This window comes from Rattus norvegicus, chromosome 15 (genome assembly GCF_021556685.1).
Source record: "Rattus norvegicus strain SHRSP/BbbUtx chromosome 15, alternate assembly SHRSP_T2T, whole genome shotgun sequence".
In the NCBI taxonomy this organism is placed as follows: domain Eukaryota; kingdom Metazoa; phylum Chordata; class Mammalia; order Rodentia; family Muridae; genus Rattus; species Rattus norvegicus.
Genome location: NC_141548.1, coordinates 93,211,500 through 93,233,328, shown reverse-complemented (window position 1 = coordinate 93,233,328; position 21,829 = coordinate 93,211,500). Strand labels below are relative to the sequence as shown.

Below are 21,829 nucleotides of genomic sequence, written 5' to 3'. Positions count from 1 at the left end.
TTGCTCCAATTGAAAGAGAAGAAGTGAATTTTGTTTCAGTGCTGGGAGCAAACTCAAAGGCCTTTGGAATGCTGTACCAACTTCTACCACTGTCCCACACTTCCACCCTATAGCATCTTAAGCCTCGTAATTTCTTTCCTCTTGTTAATTGTACAGTAATTTATATACTAAAATGATAATGTATCTCTATGGATCCAAGATATAATACTTAAAATTTCTGCTACTGGAAAACAGACATATGTTCAAAGTGGTTAAAACTAGGCCAATACATCAGTTCAGGCAAAAACAGAACAGAGCGTAATTTGTGTGTGTGTGTGTGTTTCTTCCTCTCAATATAAAATAATAAAGTGAAAAATTATGTTTTCTGAAGATGATTGGAGTTCCTATTCTCTCTTAATTTTTGATTGTTGGCAACTCTAACTCGTAGCCTCCTGTCTATGTTACTAGTAGGTTTGAGCTAACCAATCTGTGAACAATCTGGCAGTGATTCTCTAGCTTTAATTCAATTGCCCAGTCTTCATCCTCCTATTTCTCACTTTTATTTCCTGTCCTCTTGGTACTGCCTCTCTTTTAATGCACACAATGCCATGGTCACAGGTAAAAGAAAAGGGTAGACAACATAATAAAAATAATAGTTACAAAACCCCTGAAAACCTGTGTATACCTGCTGTCAGTCACTGAATAATAATCCAATTGCTATCCTTCCTTTTTGATGATATAATTATCATCAGAGTGAACCTTTCTGAAGTGCGAGTTAAGGTTGTTTATATGGTCTCTGAAATCTTAGGGCAAGAAGAAATCTAAACAGAATGTTTTTGGAGAAATAGATATGGGTACATAATATATTCATTTTAAGAATGAAATGATCAGGCATTTGAAATGCTATAAATAAAAAAAAGTTCTTGTAATCAAACAATTAAAGAACTAAAGAAATAAAGTCTTTCAAAAACATTTCCTCAGAAAGATTTTAAAATGTATAAGATTTGAGGAAACAATTTTTAAATATGAACTACTTAGGGGCGTATACTCTTCTCAGCTGCTACAATTAAAATGAGAATGCTACCGTTGCTACATAAGTAACTAGATTCACTTTGATTTGTAAAACAGCATTTCCTATGTAGGAGTATGACATGCGCATTATCAACCAAGGCAAATAACTTTATTTATTTAAACACCTTTTAAAATAATTGCACTTCCATTATAAACAAAAATCTGAATAAATCAGAAGCAGCAGTGGACCCTAATTTTTAGCTTCATTATTAAGTATTTTCTCCAGGGGGGAAAAATAATGAAGCCTGAAAACTATAGTCACACGTAAGGCTTTTGATTTATTTTTAAAAGGTGAATGAAAAAGCCACGTTCTTCAGGCAAGCAATTTGTGTCACATTTTCAAATTTAATTAGTGCCCAATTTCAACTCAAAACACCACGCACAAAATGACAGGAAGTTAACTATTGTGCAGGAAGCCTGTTTGTCATTTTTTTTTGTGTGCGCATGTGTGTGTGTGTGTATGTGTGTGTGTGTGTACAGTATACTGCTGCGCAAGAAACAATTTCAACATTGTATTATTCCTCTTTCGTTCATAACAAAATACATTATTAAGCATCGAAAGCAAAATGCGATCATTTCCACCAAAATCCATTCGCTCTCTATTTGGTACAAAAAAGCAGTGCAGAACGCCACTTGCAGAAATAGGAGGAGTTGAACAGTCCCAAGGTGGAGCTGTCTCCTGTGTTATATGACACTGGCAGATTAAAGCACTTCTGATGGGGAAGGGCTTAAAGGCTGAGTCAAAAGCCAAGAAGTCTCTTTATTTACGCCTACCTCCCAGTCCTTGGCAATCTGACTAATAACAAACTGAGCTAACTAGAAAGACTCGACCGAGAGAGGAAGGACAGCATTACAGCAGTCTGGATCTTCAATCAAAGAAAGCAAGAGTGAACACCCCCGGTCTCCGCAAAGCTTCTTGTTTATTTACTGTGACCACCAGCTTGTCAATGGTTAACTATATGCAAAACAAAGTCAGCATAGCTGTGAAGTACGCTGTGAATATTAATTGGGGGAGAAAAGGACTCGGGCTTCAGGATGCTCCAGTGTGTGCTCTGTCTGCAACACTTTCAATGAAAATAAGGACTCAGCGTTTTGCCTTTGACCAGATGTTTTAACTTTCTGAAGCTACGGGACTTGACAGAAAGTGATATTTGAGGAGAAAGTGCACTGTGGTCCTGTGGTTGGTGTTTTCTTTTTCAATAAGGAAACTGACCGACTTTGGACACCTCTTCCAGCTGGGCATTTCTTACAGCACCAGGAAGTGTCTGCTTTACAGGTAAGAGGCGCGCTTGCAGCTTTTTTTTTTTTTTATATATTGATGTTTGCATTATCTTGAAGATAGTGAGTTTATGCCTTTCTTCTTTCCTCTCTCTCTCCCTCTCTCTCTCTCCCTCTCCCTCTCTCTCTTTCTCTCTCTTCTTTTCCTTAAAGGATACTCAGTTTTAGTTTTGTTCACTAGCCAAGCTAACGCTGCAGCTGATGCCTTTTCTCCTGAGCAACGGGCATTTAGTTCAACAGCTGTCTGCAGGGAAAAGCAGATTCCATAATATGCCATTATTTCTTTTTAAATATGCAGTTTGTTATTAGAAACTAAAAGTGTGTGCCTTCCGTGGGCCAACTGGATGCCACGGTTGAATTTCAAGTGTAGGCAAGATATCAGAGAACGCTTTGAACTTCGTATGATACTTTTATACGGTTCTGTCATGAAATTATGTAGTCTTTGAAAATATGCAAATGGAGTTGTGACTATTTTAAGATTATGTTAGATATGGGAAAGAGAGGTCGATTCTTAAGAGCTGTACATTTCTGAAAAGATTTGAAACTCCACCATGCACATTTTGAACAGCATAAATCGCCTATAAGATTAAAAAAGAAATAAGCTGTTAACATCTGGAAAATATTGACTGTGTTTTCGGGATGCTGCCATTGATGAAGTGAATCAAACTCCTTGTTAGTAATTTATGAATTACTTAGACGTTCTGTGAGCCAAGGCACAAGCAGAAGGCTCGACCCAAGCTCCTTAGTTCTGAGCAGAGGGCTCTGAACTGTTTAAAATTAGTCTTTCGCCCTGTGGAAATCCAAAGCCTCTTAACTTTGCTGTAACATGCACAGGCTTTCTACTGTTCTGTCCCTTCAGTTGTCTTCTGCATTCCAGCAACTTCGGATTGTAAGTTTCCAAGGAAGCAATATATTTTCAGGAGCCAAAGTTTGTTTTCAGCCTTATTGACTCAACCTAGGATATTTTATCTGATTGTAATTTTAATTATCATCAATGCTACCATTTGTATTTTATCTACAAAATTGAGAGCATCCGTCAGCACTGTAATGCTCAGTAGTTGTGATATATGGTGCTTGTCTTTCAACTTCATTTATCTATCTATGGGCAAATATTTAAAGAAATGTGTTTGTGTGTGTGTGTGTGTGTGTGTGTGTGTGTGTGTGTGTGTGTTTCTCCAATCATTTCCAAGGGGATCTTTCTGAGGATTGCTCACATGCCTGCAGTTTTGTGGGGACTGATAGCTTATATATATGATTGCTAACTAATCTATCACTTTTTTTTAGTCATCTAGAGCATATCCTGAAACATTTTAAAGGCGTGCAGTTTATTTCAGACCCAGTTTTTTAGAAAATGCATGCCTTAGTGAAGGCTGAATTGTGTGGTGACATTCAGTGTCCTACAACCTGCTTATTGTGTCCTTTGGAAGTCATTGGCCAGATCCTTACAGGAGGTCATTGCTTGTATTGTATTGTGGCTTGTTTGTTTATTTGTTTGTTTACAGAATATTGAAATACATGTTGTTGATTTCTTTTTTTAACTATGTTTTACTTCATTCCTGAGGAAGTTTAAAAGCAGCAGCAAGTATCTCTTATCTAGAAATCCAAGACAAAGTGTGACTTTTTTAAAGTGTGGGTATTCTTAAGCAGACACATTTTATACACAAAAATGTTATACAAAGTGCCTCAGGGGAAAAAAAAGAGCCATCACTAAATCATTTTTATAATACTAAGTTTTATTATACAATTAAAGACACAAATTCCTTTTAATCTTTTCAAGTGAATTTTCAATACTTTGCATATTTTTGCAAACCCAGAACAAGTTACAACAAAGATATGCTTATACATAAATTAATTATTTCAGGCTCCCTGGAAACATAAATGAACTTGCAGGTGTACACACATACTTATATACACACTCACACCATTTTATCATGTTTCTTCTATCACCAGAGCTCTATATTTTAATATATATATATATATATATATATATATATATATATATATACAATTTTCTGTCATTCATGGAAATTTGTTGCAAGGGAAATTAGATATGGTATATCCACATATTCCGTTTGGACCATTTTGAAGTAGCCAAGGAGAAATTCTCTTCTCTGTGAAAAGTACTTTTTAACACTTGTGATCACAAGTGCTGACATAAAATTATAATGTTTTATTGTCCTTATTTTTGAGGAAGATACAAGTTAAAGTTAAAGTACTCTGCTTAAATGTTTATTCAAACTAAACGAAAATGTAGAGATGATGACAAGTTATTTGTAGTTTCATGGTATTTTCCTTTGTATACAAACCTTATCAGACACTTCTCCCTGCTTTTGCCCATTAAAATCCCCTGTGATTGGAATTCTTTTTTTCTTTAACAGACACGGATCACATCGTAGGAGAAAATGAAGCTGAGGATTTGTCTCCTTTATCCCTCTCTTCTTGCTTGTCTATCTCTACAGTCGCAGTCACCCATGCCCCCAGTCAGAGGCTCTTGCGACACTCTTTGTACTTGTGAAGAGAAAGATGGCATAATGATAATAAATTGTGAAGAAAAGGGCATCAATACATTATCCCAAATAAGTGTGCCACCGTCACGACCTTTCCACTTAAGTTTATTAAATAATGGCTTGACAACGCTCCACACAAATGACTTTTCTGGGCTTACCAATGCCCTTTCAATACACCTTGGATTTAACAACATAGCAGATATCGAGACAGGTGCATTTAATGGCCTTGGACTTCTTAAACAACTTCATATCAATCACAATTCCTTGGAGATTCTCAAAGAGGATACCTTCCACGGTTTGGAGAACCTGGAATTCTTGCAGGCTGATAATAATTTCATTACAGTGATTGAACAGAGTGCCTTCAGTAAGCTCAACAGGCTGAAAGTGTTAATTTTAAATGACAATGCCATCGAGAGTCTTCCTCCAAACATATTTCGATTCGTTCCTTTAACCCATCTAGATCTTCGTGGAAACCAGTTGCAAACGTTGCCTTATGTTGGCTTTTTAGAACACATTGGCCGGATATTGGATCTCCAGTTGGAGGACAATAAGTGGGCCTGCAATTGTGAATTATTGCAGCTAAAGAACTGGCTGGAAAATATGCCTCCACAGTCTATCATTGGTGACGTCATATGCTACAGCCCTCCACTTTTCAAAGGAAGCATACTGAGCCGATTGAAAAAGGAATCTATTTGCCCTACTCCCCCAGTGTATGAAGAGCACGAGGACCCAGCAGGGTCTTTGTTGGCCATAACATCTTCCACAAGTGACAGCCGCCTATCAAGCAAGAATACATCCATTTTAAAACAACCCACCAAAGCGCCAGGTTCCGTACCTTACCTTACGAAGCCGTCCACTCAGCTTCCGGTACCCTATTGTCCTGTTCCGTGCAACTGCAAAGTTCTCTCCCCTTCAGGACTTCTAATCCACTGTCAGGAACGCAATATTGAAAGTGTGTCAGATCTGCAACCTCCTCCACACAGTCCTAGAAAGCTGATCCTTGCAGGCAATATTATTCATACTTTAATGAAGGCTGACCTGATGGACTATTTCACGTTGGAAATGCTTCACTTGGGAAACAATCGTATTGAAGTTCTTGAAGAAGGGTCATTTATGAACCTGACAAGGCTCCAGAAACTCTATCTCAATGGCAACCATCTGACCAAACTATATAAAGGCATGTTCCTTGGTCTTTCCAGTCTCGAGTATTTGTATCTCGAGTACAATGCGGTAAAGGAAATATTACCAGGGACCTTCAACCCAATGCCTAAACTGAAAGTTCTTTATTTAAATAACAATCTCCTTCACGTTTTACCGGCACATATTTTTTTAGGTATTCCTCTAACTAGAGTAAATCTTAAAACAAACCAATTCACCCATTTACCTGTAAGCAACATCTTAGATGACCTTGACTTACTGATACAGATTGACCTTGAGGATAACCCATGGGATTGCTCCTGTGACCTGGTTGGATTGCAGCAATGGATACACAAGCTTGGCAAGGGCACCGTGACGGATGACATCCTCTGCGCTTCCCCAGGGCATCTTGACAAAAAGGAATTAAAAGCCCTCAACAGTGAACTTCTCTGCCCTGGTTTAGTGAATAACCCTTCCATGCCAACTCAGACTAGCTACATTATTGTCACTTCTCCCACAATGGCAGCCGATGTGGCTGGTACCCTTTTGAGTTCCCTAACTGATGCTGTGCCCCTATCGGTTCTGATATTAGGACTTCTGATTGTGTTCATAACTATTGTATTCTGCGCCGCGGGGATAGTGGTATTTGTCCTCCACCGCAGAAGAAGATACAAGAAGAAAAAGGTAGAGGAGCAACTGAGAGACACCAGTCCTGTACACCTGCAGTACAGCATGTATGGTCATAAAACAACTCACCATACAACGGAAAGGCCCTCTTCCTCTCTCTACGAACAGCACATGGTGAGCCCAATGGTTCACGTCTACAGAAGCCCATCCTTCGGTCCAAAGCATTTGGAAGAAGTTGAAGAAAGAAGTGATAAAGAAGGAAATGATGCGAAGCATCTTCAAAGGAGCCTGTTGGAACGAGAAAATCATTCACCCCTTACAGGTTCAAATATGAAATACAAAGTCGTAGACCAATCAACAGATTTCCTACCTTTTCAGGATGCGAGTTTACTATACAGGAACATTTTGGACAAAGAAAGAGAACTTCAGCAGCTTGGCATCACAGAGTACCTACGGAAAAATATTGCTCAGCTCCAGCCAGATGTAGAGGTTAACTATCCTGGAGCCCACGAGGAGCTGAAACTAATGGAAACTCTGATGTACTCACGACCCAGGAAGGTGCTGGTAGAACAGACTAAAAATGAGTATTTTGAGCTCAAAGCGAACTTGCATGCTGAGCCTGACTATCTAGAAGTCTTGGAACAGCAGACATAGAGGAAATGGTTATGGGCTTTTGCAGAAAGGCTGTGATTCTGACTTAAGTCCAGACCTTTGAAATAAGTGCCTTACGCGGGTGTCATCAATCAGAATTCAGCACAGCAGTAATCCTATGGGAGATAAAAGAAGAAAGTGAAACTCAGGGATAATTGAGGAAGCCATGGCATTATCATCAGGCAGTATAGCCTGTTCCAAATAAAGCAAGTCCTTGCACATAACTGCTGCAGGGGTTATAGTAGAATTGCTTCACATGCTTACAAGTATTTGATAGAATTTCTCTTGCACACCTAAAGGGTTGAACATAGAAAAAGCTCCAGTTTCTTGAATACTCCATTCATGACTAAATACAATTAAATCTCATCAGTTAAGTATATACCTGTATATATATATATATATACATACCATGTAAGGAATATATTCATAACCAACGTATATGTCAGAAATTTAAATGGCCAAACGCGCCAAATTTTCTCAAAATGAAGTGAAAAGGGAACTGGAACTTAAATTTTGAAATGGCTATAGTGATTAAAAATGTAAATTTTGTAATTATGTGGGCCATTAATGATTCACAATTTTTAACAAGGAATGAATAGACAAATGCCACTGCTAAGCTTTCTGAATTAAGACTCAAGATGGCAAATAGTTCATGTGGGAAACTAAGCTAACGTGTTAGTTTAATCTACACCTTTTGTGTGGATGTTTCTGATGTAAAGCTGCTGTGAGGCTAAGGTATGTTGTTTGTGTTCAACATTCTATTCTTCTTCGGATATATTTTTTAAATGCTACTGAGATTCTATTGAATAGATGATTAGAGCACTTAGGAGGTTTGCTTCTTTTCATAGTGTCAATTATTTGTACGACTGGATGATAATGATGAAAATATATCTCTTGTGGCAAGTAACTCAAAGGTGTAAAATGAATAGTAAAAATTATTTTATTTTTTATTGACATACCCTGATAGATGTTGTAGACTAGTAGCAAAAGGCACTTCTAAAGGTAAGTGTTCTGAGTTGCCTCAGGAGAGGGATGGTATAGCTTTATTTTACAAGGAGGTATCATTAGATTTCTATGAACTATTTATTCTGTACAGTTTTGTATATTTTTGGTTCACAAGATAATTATACTTGGGTGCCTTTTAAGAAAGTTCAAGAATACTGCTCACTTCAATAAAACTAAATGAAAACACATTTAAGTGTGTTTCAATCAATTACTCTAAGCTGTGATTCAATCATGTCATGATTATCACCTCTGTATACTCTCTGCATATAGAAAAGATTGGTTCTGTTTGTGTGTGCATAGAAGTCTTGTGTTCATCACACACACACACACACACACACACACACACACATACACACACACACGGAGTAAGCCTTTTGGTTTTCCATAGGAATGACACCTAACCAAATTTGAAATAGGTTGTTTGCTTATCCATTTGTATTTATAATTTTCATATATTAGACTCTACCAGGACAAAAGAATCACTCAACATGATTGAAGTCTGTGTTTTTAATACATTGCAATCCTGAGTTCTTATTGGGGGAGAGAGATTAATAAAAGAAGTACTTTGTAGAAGATGTACTTTTGCCCACACATGTAACAATGTCTTTCAGCAATGTCTGAGTAGTCCACCCAGAATTTCACCTTTTAGTACTCCTTTCTTTTCCCTTCTGTCAATCCTGTGAGGCCTGTGCCCAAAGATTTGAAGACTAGATCTGAGTCTAATGTGTAATCACATTCACCAGCTTTATATAGTAAATTATTTCTTATATTGATGGAATCAGCACTTGAGAGGCTCATTGTAAACCAACATCACTTCATTCCTTTCCAGAACTTGGAAAGACACATGCTTGAATTTTTGCCTAAAAGTAAATATTTCTAGGTAAAAATGCATGCACATACAATTGCTTTATGTTTTGTAGAAAACAGTGACTAATAATTTCTCCAAGGATGGAATTTACACACAAATCATCGAGTAAAAGGAAAACCTTGAACATACAATGTGTTATCCTATTTCTCCCACTCAGTTGAGTTTCTGCCAATATCTTATATCCCAATCATAACCCCAGGAGTATTAGCAAGATTTAGCAAAGCCCACGCCTCAGAAACCTTTGAACTGCTCTGTGCATGCAAGTACATACGTGCACGAAGAAAATCCCACCTTCAGGACTATCCTTCCCTTTACATCTCCATGTACTTTTCATTGCTGAAAATAATAATCTGAATTTTCAACTTCTTATCTAGAGGAACAAAATTATTTATGAAACCATGTAAGTATAGCCCTCAAGTTACAGATATCCCAAAAATCAAAGATAATAAAACATGATAAAAATTTGAAAGAACCTTAAAAATATTATAGCTTCCAGGCTGTACAATATTTTAAGTAATTAAATATTTGTTTCACAGTACATATTCCTTTGTCATATATTTTGCTACTTATTATTGATTATTGGCTTGTATCTCATGTGAGGTATTATGATCTGTGAAAAAGTTTCAAATATTTGATTGTTTACTTTTGTTCTATATACCTTTTTTAAAAATTTTTTTATTAACTTGAGTATTTCTTATATACATTTCAAGTGTTATTCCCTTTCCCGGTTTCCGGGCAAACATCCCCCTCCCCCCTCCCCTTCCTTATGGGTGTTCCCCTCCCCACCATCCCCCCATTGCTGCCCTCCCCTCAAAAGTCTAGTTCACTGGGGTTCGGTCTTAGCAGGACCCAGGGCTTCCCCTTCCAATGGTGCTCTTACTAGGATATTCATTGCTACCTATGAGGTCAGAGTCCAGGGTCAGTCCATGTATAGTCTTTAGGTAGTGGCTTAGTCCCTGGAAGCTCTGGTTGCTTGGCATTGTTGTACCTATGGGGTCTCGAGCCCCTTCAAGCTCTTCCAGTTCTTTCCCGGATACCTTCAACGGGGGTCCTATTCTCAGTTCAGTGGTTTGCTGCTGGAATTCGCCTCTGTATTTGCTGTATTCTGGGTGTGTCTCTCAGGAGCGATCTACATCCGGCTCCTGTCGGTCTGCACTTCTTTGCTTCATCCATCTTGTCTAATTGGGTGGCTGTATATGTATGGGCCACATGTGGGGCAGGATCTGAATGGTGTTCCTTCAGTCCCTGCTTTAATCTTTGCCTCTCTCGTCCCTGCAAAGGGTATTCTTGTTCCCCTTTTAAAGAAGGAGTGAAACATTCACATTTTGATCATCTGTCTTGAGTTTCATTTGTTCTAGGCATCTAGGGTAATTCAAGCATTTGGGCTAATAGCCACATATCAATGAGTGCATACAATGTATGTCTTTCTGTGATTGGGTTAGCTCACTCAGGATGATATTTTCCAGTTCCAAATATTTGTCTATGAAATTTATAAAGACATTGTTTTTGATAGCTGGGTAATATTCCCTTGTGTAGATGTACCACATTTTCTGTATCCATTCCTCTGTTGAAGGGCATCTGGGTTCTTTCCAGCTTCTGGATATTATAAATAAGGCAGCAATGAACATAGTGGAGCACATGTCTTTTTTATATGTTGGGGCATCTTTTGGGTATATGCCAAAGAGAGGTATAGTTGGATCCTCAGGCAGTTCAATGTCCAATTTTCTGAGGAACCTCCAGACAGATTCCCAGAATGGTTGTAACAGTCTGCAACCCCACCAACAATGGAGGAGTGTTCCTCTTTCTCTGCATCCTCGCCAGCATTTGCTGTCACCTGAGTTTTTGATCTCAGCCATTCTCACTGGTGTGAGGTGAAATCTCAGGGTTGTTTTGATTTGCATTTCCCTTATGACTAAAGATGTTGAACATTTCTTTAGGTGTTTCTCAGCCATTCGGCATTCCTCAGCTGTGAATTATTTGTTTAGCCCTGAACCCCATTTTTAATAGAGTTATTTGTCTCCCTGCGGTCTAACTTCTTGAGTTCTTTGTATATTTTAGATATAAGGCCTCTATCTGTTGTAGGATTGGTGAAGATCTTTTCCCTATATGTTGGTTGCCGTTTTGTCCTAACCACAGTGTCCTTTGTCTTACAGAAGCTTTGCAGTTTTATGAGATCCCATTTGTCGATTCTTGATCTTAGAGCATAAGCCATTGGTGTTTTGTTCAGGAAATTTTTTCCAGTGCCCATGTGTTCCAGATGCTTCCTTAGTTTTTCTTCTATTAGTTTGAGTGTGTCTGGTTTGATGTGGAGGTCCTTGATCCACTTGGACTTAAGCTTTGTACAGGGTGATAAGCATGGATCGATCTGCATTCTTCTACATGTTGACCTCCAGTTGAACCAGCACCAATTGCTGAAAATGCTATCTTTTTTCCATTGGATGGTTTTGGCTCCTTTGTCAAATATCAAGTGACCATAGGTGTGTTGGTTCATTTCTGGGTCTTCAGTTCTATTCCATTGGTCTATCTGTTTGTCTCTGTACCAATACCATGCAGTTTTTATCACTATTGCTCTTTAATACTGCTTGAGTTCAGGGAGAGTGATTCTCCCTGAAGTCCTTTTATTGTTGAGGATAGTTTTAGCTCTCCTGGGTTTTTTGTTATTCCAGATGAATTTGCAAATCGTTCTGTCTAACTCTTTGAAGAACTGGATTGATATTTTGATGGGGATTGCATTGAATCTGTAGATCGCTTTTGGTAAAATGGTCGTTTTTACTATATTAATCCTGCCAATATATGAGCATGGGAGATCTTTCCATCTTCTGAGGTCTTCTTCAATTTCTTTCTTCATTGTCTTGAAGTTCTTATTGTACAAATCTTTTACTTGCTTGGTTAAAGTTACCCCGAGGTACTTTATATTATTTGGATCTATTATGAAGGTGTCATTTCCCTAATTTCTTTCTCGTCTTGTTTCTCTTTTGTGTAGAGGAAGGCTACTGATTTATTTGAGTTAATTTTATACCCAGCCACTTTGCTGAAATTGTATATCAGCTTTAATAGTTCTCTGGTGGAACTTTTGGGATCACTTAAATATACTATCATATCATCTGCAAATAGCGATATCTTGACTTCTTCTTTTCCGATCTGTATCCCCTTGACCTCCTTTTTTTGTCTGATTGCTCTGGCTAGAACTTCAAGAACTATACTGAATAAGTAGGGAGAGAGTGGGCAGCCTTGTCTACTCCCTGATTTTAGTGGCATTGCTTCAAGTTTCTCTCCATTTAGTTTAATGCTAGCAACAGGTTTGCTGTATATGGCTTTTACTATGTTTAGGTATGGGCCTTGAATTCCTATTCTTTCCAGGACTTTTATCATGAATGGGTGTTGAATTTTGTCAAATGCTTTCTCAGCCTCTAATAAAATGATTATGTGGTTTTGTTCTTTCAGTTTGTTTATATAATGGATCACGTTGACGGTTTTCCGTATATTAAACCATCCCTGCATGCCTGGGATGAAGCCTACTTGATCGTGGTGGATGATTGTTTTGATGTGCTCTTGGATTCGGTTTGCCAGAATTTTATTGAGTATTTTTGCGTCGATATTCATAAGGGAAATTGGTCTGAAGTTCTCTTTCTTTGTTGGGTCTTTGTGTGGTTTAGGTATAAGAGTAATTGTGGCTTCATAGAAGGAATTCGGTAGGGCTCCATCTGTTTCAATTTTGTGGAATAGTTTGGATAATATTGGTATGAGGTCTTCTATGAAGGTTTGATAGAATTCTGCACTAAACCCTTCTGGACCTGGGCTCTTTTTGGTTGGGAGATCGTTAATGACTGCTTCTATTTCCTTAGGAGTTATGGGGTTGTTTAACTAGTTTATCTGTTCCTGATTTAACTTCGGTACCTGGTATCTGTCTAGGAAACTGTCCATTTCCTGAAGATTTTCAAGTTTTGTTGAATATAGGCTTTTATAGTAAGATCTGATGATTTTTTGAATTTCCTCTGAATCTGTTGTTATGTCTCCCTTTTCATTTCTGATTTTGTTAAGTTAGACACACTCTCTGTGTCCTCTAGTTAGTCTGGCTAAGGGTTTATCTATCTTGTTGATTTTCTCAAAGAACCAACTTTTGGTTCTGTTGATTCTTTCTATGGTCCTTTTTGTTTCTACTTGGTTGATTTCAGCTCTGAGTTTGATTATTTCCTGCCTTCTACTCCTCCTGGTTGTATTTGCTTCTTTTTGTTCTAGAGCTTTTAGGTGTGCTGTCAAGCTGCTGACATATGCTCTTTCCTGTTTCTTTCTGCAGGCACTCAGCGCTATGAGTTTTCCTCTTAGCACAGCTTTCATTGTGTCCCATAAGTTTGGATATGTTGTACCTTCATTTTCATTAAATTCTAAAAAGTTTTTAATTTCTTTCTTTATTTCTTCCTTGACCAGGTTATCATTGATTAGAGCATTGTTCAATTTCCACGTATATGAGGGCATTCTTCTCTTATTGTTATTGAAGACCAGTTTTAGGCCGTGGTGGTCCGATAGCAGGCATGGGATTATTTCTATCTTTCTGTACCTGTTGAGGCCCGTTTTTTGACCAATTATATGGTCAGTTTTGGAGAAAGTACCATGAGGAGCTGAGAAGAAGGTATATCCTTTTACTTTAGGATAGAATGTTCTATAAATATCTGTTAAATCCATTTGGCTCATTACCTATCTTAGTCTCCTACGTCTCTGTTTAATTTCTGTTTCCATGATCTGTCCATTGATGAGAGTGGGGTGTTGAAATCTCCTACTATTATTGTGTGAGGTGCAATGTGTGTTTTGAACTTTAGTAAGGTTTCTTTTACGTATGTAGGTGCCCTTGTATTTGGGGCATAGATATTTAGGATTGAGAGTTCATCTTGGTGGATTTTTCTTTTGATGAATATGAAGTGACCTTTCTTATCTTTTTTGATGACTTTTAGTTGAAAATTGATTTTATTTGATATTAGAATGGCTACTCCAGCTTGCGTCTTCCGACCATTTGCTTGGAAAGTTGTTTTCCAGCCTTTCACTCTGAGGTAGTGTCTGTCTTTGTCTATGAGGTGTGTTTCCTGTAGGCAGCAGAACCTAGTTGCGTATCCAGTTTGTTAATCTATGTCTTTTTATTGGGGCGTTCAGGCCATTGATCTTGAGAGATATTAAGGAATAGTGACTATTGCTTTCTGTTATATTCATATTTGGATGTGAGGTTATGATTGTGTGCTTTGCTTCTCTTTGTTTTGTTGCCAGGACAATTAGTTTCTTCCTTCTTCTAGGGTATATCTTGCCTCCTTATGTTGGGCTTTACCATTTATTATCCTTTGTAGTGCTGGATTTGTAGAAAGATATTGTGTAAATTTGGTTTTGTCATGGAATATCTTGGTTTCTCCATCAATGTTAATTGAGAGTTTTGCTGGATACAGTAACCTGGGCTGGCATTTGTGTTCTCTTAGGGTCTGTATGACATCAGTCCAGGATCTTCTGGCCTTCATAGTTTCTGACGAAAAGTTTGGTGTGATTCTGATAGGTCTGCCTTTATATTTTACTTGACCTTTTTCCCTTACTGCTTTTAATATTCTTTCTTTATTTTGTGCGTTTGGTGTTTTGACTATTATGTGACGGGAGGTGTTTCTTTTCTGGTCCAATCTATTTGGAGTTCTGTAGGCTTCTTGTATGCCTATGGGTATCTCTTTTTTTTAGGTTAGGGAAGTTTTCTTCTATGATTTTGTTGAAGATATTTACTGGTCCTTTGAGCTGGGAGTCTTCACTCTCTTCTATACCTATTATCCTTAGGTTTGATCTTCTCATTGAGTCCTGGATTTCCTGTATGTTTTGGACCAGTAGCTTTTTCCTCTTTACATTATCTTTGACAGTTGAGTCAATGATTTCTATGGAATCTTCTGCTCCTGAGTTTCTCTCTTCCATCTCTTGTATTCTGTTGGTGAAGCTCGTATCTACACCTCCTTGTCTCTTCTTTTGGTTTTCTATATCCAGGGTTGTTTCCATGTGTTCTTTCTTGATTGCTTCTATTTCCATTTTAATTCCTTCAACTGTTTGATTGTGTTTTCCTGGGATTCTTTCAGGGATTTTTTGCGATTCCTCTCTGTAGGCTTCTACTTGTTTATTAATGTTTTCCTGTGTTTCTCTAAGGGAGTTCTTCACGTCTTTCTTGATGTCCTCCAGCATCATGATCAAATATGATTTTGAAACTAGATTTTGCTTTTCTGGTGTGTTTGGGTATTCCATGTTTGTTTTGATGGGAGAATTGGGCTCCGATGGTGCCATTTAGTCTTGGTTTCTGTTGCTTGGGTTCCTGTGCTTGCCTCTCGCCATCAGATTATCTCTAGTGTTACTTTGTTCTGCTATTTCTGACAGTGGCTGGACTGTCCTATAAGCCTGTGTGTCAGGAGTGCTGTAGACCTATTTTCCTGTTTTCTTTCAGCCTGTTATGGGGACAGAGTGTTGTGTTTTCAGGCGTGTAGTTTTTCCTCTCTACAGGTCTTCAGCTGTCCTGTGGGCCTGTGTCTTGAGTTCACCAGGCGGTCACTTGCAGCAGAAAAGTTGGTCTTACCTGTGGTCCCAAGGCTCAAGTTTGCTCGCGGGGTGCTGCCCACGAGCTCTCTGAGGCGGCAGCAACCAGGAAGATCTGCGCAGCTCTTTCTGGGAGCTTCAGTGCACCAGGGTTCCAGATGGCGTTTGGTGTTTTCCTCTGGAATCAGTAATGTGTGCAGAGTGCAGTCTCTTCTGGTTTCCCAGGCGTGTCTGCCTCTCTGAAGGTTTAGCTCTCCCTCCCACGGGATTTGGGTGCAGAGAACTGTTTATCCGGTCTGTTTCCTTCAGGTTCTGGCGGTGTCTCAGGCGCAGGGGTCCTGCCGCTCCTGGGCCCTCCCCTACGGGAACCCAGAGGCCTTATACATTTTCCTCTTGGGCCAGGGATGTGGGCAGGAGTGGGCAGTGTTGGTGTTCTCTTCTGCTCTGCAGCCTCAGGAGTGCCCCCCTGACCAGGCGGTGAGGTCTCTCTCCCACGGGGTCTGGTCTATATACCTTTATATGAAACAAAATGAAAGCTATTGCATTACTTGATTACAAAGTCACATGACTGCTGAGCTAGCAGAGTAACCAAGTGTCCCAACTCTTATGTCACTGCTTTCCCCTTTGCTGTGTACGTTGGTTACGTAAAATCCCCTTAATTGTATGTGATTCACTTCCTGTTCCAAGTAGAAATCATCCTTTTTTCATTTTGTATCCCTGTGTATCTTGAGTTGTGTACAGAAACTGAATTTCTGCAATGTATTGGCAATAATATGTTATCATTGCAGCCTATTATTTTATTCTGTCCTAATGTATTATATGTAAGTTACAGGAAGATTTCTAGGAAAAGTCACAGTAGCCGGTAAAGAACACGCCAGTCCTTGTGACTTTAAGACCTTTAGACCTTCCATTAATCTCTGTCATGGGATTGAAATTTTAAAATTTGTAGAGGAAAAAATGATATCAATTGTGTTGCCTTTTTACAATCAACATCCTGTATTCTGGCACAGACAAAGCCTCTCTCTATTGATTTCACGTTAAATAAACTGAAGCATCATGTAAGCTGCCTTAAGCTCCCTTGATGCCTTGGCCAACTAATTTAAAAGGCTTAAGATTTGAAGCAGCATTGGAAATCTGACATATGTAAACCCTTTCTCATTAACATGACACTTTCGATCCAATGGCTTATATCTCTTCATAGGACTTTGTTTTCAAATCTATATATCCATATTTATCAATTAAAATACCTATATATGATCTCTATTTATCACATATGTATTTATATGTGACATCTACTAATTAAATAGACATTAAATGAGATAATATAAAATGTGTATTATAATTTGTATATGGCAACTATAAAGAGATGATATCAATATTCTCAATATTAAATTGCATTATTTTTATATGAGAGCTAACAAATAAATAATGGAAAACACTTTAAAAGAAGAGGAGATTAACAATCTGCAGGCTTTAATGATGTATTTTATTTTTCAGAAAAAGAAGTATCCACAGAATTTTCGACAGTACTCCTCATTCATTTGATACTCAAACAACCATTGGAAGTTTTCTCTTCCTGAAAAGACAGTCGTTCAAACATGTATTTGCACAAATACTATTGAGGTTTTTCCTCATGTGGAAAATGGCTTTCATAGTAGATGAAGGATCTTTTTTCATATCTTTTGCCCTTACAGTTTTTTATGAGGATGACAGTCTTATAAAATAACAAAATTCTAATGTAAATGGATAGATTCTGTTGTTGCTTTTCCTACCCCAGCCAGAATAACCTCACATCTGAGAAACAAATTAAAAAAAATACTTAATGACTTAGGAATGGACTTATAATTAAAAACATGAAACTCAGAACTAGACTTTTTCTAATTTTTGATACCTGAAATATGTCCTTGGGTTTGCATCTGAAAATATGACTCAAATATTTTACATTACTGATGTTTAACTGGGGTTATAAATTTAACATTAAATTATGTTGTTAATGACTAATTACTTATGCAAGTAATAACTTGTATTATTATCCTTATTGATACCATTCCTTATAGAAGGTGTATTAATGCTTATTGTATACAATGTCATCCTTCTATGTTTATAACAGGGTAGACAGCCAGATACAAAACCCTTTTCTAGCTGCTGTGAAAGCAAATTAAATAGACAATTACTCTTCTGTTAGTAAATGTCTTTCAGCAGATTAGTGAATGAAGAAAGGGAACAATTCAAAACAATGGATTACAGGCACACTCTGGTATACTTCTGCCTTAATTAGCATTGGGCACTTTTGAAAAAGAGTACTGTTGTTACCATTTTTAAACATAGAGAGCAAAACACTTGGCCTTTTAACGCAGTGATTTCCTTTTCATATGCCATTTTTTTAACCAAGATAAACATGATCTTCCAATTAATAATATTAAATGTTCAACTTATAGAAAACTTCTGAGAAATTAAACCTCATTTCTTTAAGAAAGTTTATACAAAACAATCATACTCTTGAAATTATTTGATTGTAATGGACTTCACTATTTTCAAGGAAACAACCATTAGTGTAAATACATGCTAATTATTCTCCATATTTTTCGTCATATTCTGAGGGATGCAAACACACAGAAGTCCTTGCTATTTAATATCACTCATAAATTCGTATAGCAACTCATAGCAAAAGAAGGGTGTTCTCTTAAAAGTACAGCACAGTGCTAATTTTCAGGAAATAAGTGTAATAGACAAATATGATTTGTAGGAATAAAAATCTACTTATCAGATAATTTAGCCCTTAATCTTAGCACTCTAAAAACAAACCTACATGCTATGGTAGTGCAAACAAAAAGATCCTAAATCACATCATAGTCCATAATCACCTGCAGCTTTTCAATGAGTTCTTCAATCAGTACTACTCTTTAACAGTGAGCAAGTGAGCTATCTGAGATCAGTGAGTTTCAACCTTCCTAATGCTGTAACCCTTTAATGCAATCCCTCGTGTTGTTGTGACCCCTCCAACCCTAAAACTATTTGGGTTGAAACACTGTCTGGAATTTGGCTACTGTTATGAGTCAAAATGTAGAGGTCTGATTTGCAGTATATCCTATATGTGACTGACAAAGGGGTCGCAACCAAGAGGTTGATAAAGGCTGCCTTAGACAATTATGGCTATAAATAGAAACAGCTGCAGAACATGAGCTGCAATTTACTGCTGTCTTTGATCCACTCTTTTCTTTAATTGTTAGGGCAGTGGCCTTGCAGAACTGCAGTATTTATGAGAGTATTTAAGCAACAATGGGAATCACAATACTTCAATTTGTATATGTTGCTACTGTGTTCAAGTATACATAGAAACAACCTTTTCTTGAAAGAAAAATGAGATATCAGAATAGTATTAACAATGAGTTATATAGTTCTGTATCATGTAAAAGTATGTATTATTTCATTTTAGAGGTTTTTATTTATTAATAATGGAATTGAGTGGAAATTTTGTCTCTGTGATAGTTGGGAAATAATTGTGCCATGTCTTCTGCAATCTCTGAAACTGTTTGTTATCCATCAATATATACATTTTTTTCAAAAAGCATCTTTAAGAATGAAATTATCTAACAGTAAAAATAGTACCAAATAAATCACAATCCACTCAGTTGTCATATTAGTTTGAGTTAAAATGTAAAGCCAATGTATGAAAAGAGCAAACTATTTAACTGTAATAATACACTCGCAGATTATAGTATCATATTTCATTTGACCAATGTTTGGGTTCTAGCTTCGTGGTATTTTCTGTAAGTTAGAATAAAGACGATGGTCGAGGACATGAGTCAGTGTGTAGACTGCCTGCTATGCAAGTGAAAAACTGAGATTTGTTCTTTGCTAGCAAAAGATGAAAAAAGAAAGAAAGGAAGGAAGGAAGGAAGAAAGAAAGAAAAGAAGAAAGGAAGAAAGAAACAAAGAAATATTGGAAGGAAGGAAGAAAGGAAACAAACAAAAATAAAAACCAGGAGTGACTCTGAGCAGATACAGTCTATCCAGAGAACCCATCCACTGGCCAAATGAGTAAGCTTCAAGTTCAGCAAGAAACCACCCCAGGAAATAAAATTGTGGAGGCCCTGAGGAACATGTTTATGTGTTGATTTCAGTCCCAGTGCTGTACATGCTTGCCCCCTTCATCTCAGTCCCTTCCTCCAAACAGCAAGCACAACTACAGACACACGCAAATATCATTATCTCAGCAAATGTACCCTTCAAAGCCTAGAAAAATTGTATGAGATAACTGTTTCCAATTCAAGTAGGTGTTATTTCAAAAGTAGTTTGGGACTTTGTACCAAATTGATAGACTAGTGTATATATAACTTTCTCTCATACAGGTACAACTCTTTCTGCAATCATACACAGGGGAAAATGGCATTTTTTTGTAAAGAGTTAGTGTGTGACAATTGCTTTCAGCTGAAATTCGTCAGTATTCTGTTGAATACTTAAACTGGATTTTGATAAGTGTGCTCACAAATATGGTTTTATCCACTATAGTTTCTCTTTCTTAGAAATCCCGGGAGTTTGCCTACTGCTCGTTCACTGGTAACGTTTGACCTTCTACATTGTCTGAATAGATCTGCCTTTTCCAACATAGCGTTGGAACGTTACACCATGAGGGCTTTCAGGATTGACTTCTTTCACTTATTGGTATTCAGTGACTTTCATTCTGTGGTCTGTCAGGCTTGACAGCCTCCTTATACCATTCAACAATATTCTATTGGCTAGGTGAGGCATGGTTCATTATTCATTCCAGTACACTCAAGTAGCACTAGATGACATTTCTTATAAACAAATTATTTAAATTTTTATTTGGTTAAACATTTTTCAAGATCTCTTTTTAACAAATGGTGCTGGAAAATAGCTATATACAAAAATGAATGGGATAGGGAAATATAAGCTGAGAAATTTTTAAAAATGAATCCTGAACATATATGTAAAATTTAAATAATTTGAGTATATCATAGGAGGTATTTTGAAGAAGAAGAAAAAGAAGGAGAAGAGGGAGAAGGAGAAGGAAGAGGAGGAAGAGGTTTTAATTATAAATAAAGCTATTATCAACCTTTGTGTGCAGAGTTCTTTCTAAATATAAACTTTCATTTGAGTACTTCCTAAGGAAAATAATTATTCCATTACACATTAGGCCTACAATTTGTTTTCAAAACAAGAGCTTCCAAATGTTTCTGGTCTATTTTGGATTCCCACTTACAAGGAATAAGAGTCTATAATTTAAGACACACAGAAGATTTGGTGAAGACAATGAAATTTGTTATTCCCATAGATCTGTAGTGGAAAATAATTTAATTAGCCTACCTCTAATAACAATCAAAATATTTTATTATATTCACTTGTAACACATGAGTGCACATGCAAACATGCATGTATGCACACAGAAATATAAATCACTTGTCAGAGATCTGTTTAGTTATTTTGGATGTCTTTTAAATTTATTTTCTCTTTTTATTGATTTTAATGATTATTTGTATAGCTAATGTAAATATTTTAATGTATATGCATTTGCAAGACTGTGTATTTGCAAGTTTCATTCTATGGCTCATTTTTCATTGCATTAACACTGCCAATTATAGGGAAGATATGTCTCAGTTTAGTAATTTACAACATAAAATCTTTTTGATGCTGATGTTGTTTTTCCTCTTCCTCTTCCTCTTCCTCCTCCTCTTCCTCCTCCTCTTCCTCCTCCTCTTCCTCCTCCTCCTTCTCCTCTTCTTCTTCTTCTTCTTCTTCTTCTTCTTCTTCTTCTTCTTCTTCTTCTTCTTCTTCTTCTTCTTCTTCTTCTCCTCCTCCTCCTCCTCCTCCTCCTCCTCCTCCTCCTCCTCCTCCTTCTCCTCCTCTTCCTCCTCTTCCTTCTAGTTCTCCTTCTTCTCCTTCTTTTTCTTCTTCTTCCTCAAAATACCTCCTATGATATACTTAAATTATTTAAATTCTACATATATGTTCATTCATTTAAAAAAATTTCTCAGTTTATATTTCCTTATCCTATTCATTTTTGTATATAGCTATTTTCCAGCACCATTTGTTAAAAAGAGATTATGAAAAATGTTTAATCAAATAAAAATTTAAATAATTTATTCATAAGAAATGTCATCTAGTGCTACTTGAGTGTTATTCAGATGATGACTGATGGAATATAAAA

At 37.2% G+C, this 21,829-nt stretch overlaps 1 protein-coding gene across 1 annotated transcript; it reads left to right on the top strand.

The window, feature by feature from the left end:
* The first annotated feature begins 1,803 nt into the window (after positions 1-1,803).
* On the top strand, positions 1,804-8,435 carry Slitrk6 (SLIT and NTRK-like family, member 6). The gene is given in 2 exon segments (NM_001106057.1): positions 1,804-2,326; positions 4,707-8,435. A coding segment is annotated over 1 exon segment (2,523 nt). The 5' UTR covers positions 1,804-2,326; positions 4,707-4,730; the 3' UTR covers positions 7,254-8,435.
* The last annotated feature ends 13,394 nt before the right edge of the window (positions 8,436-21,829 follow it).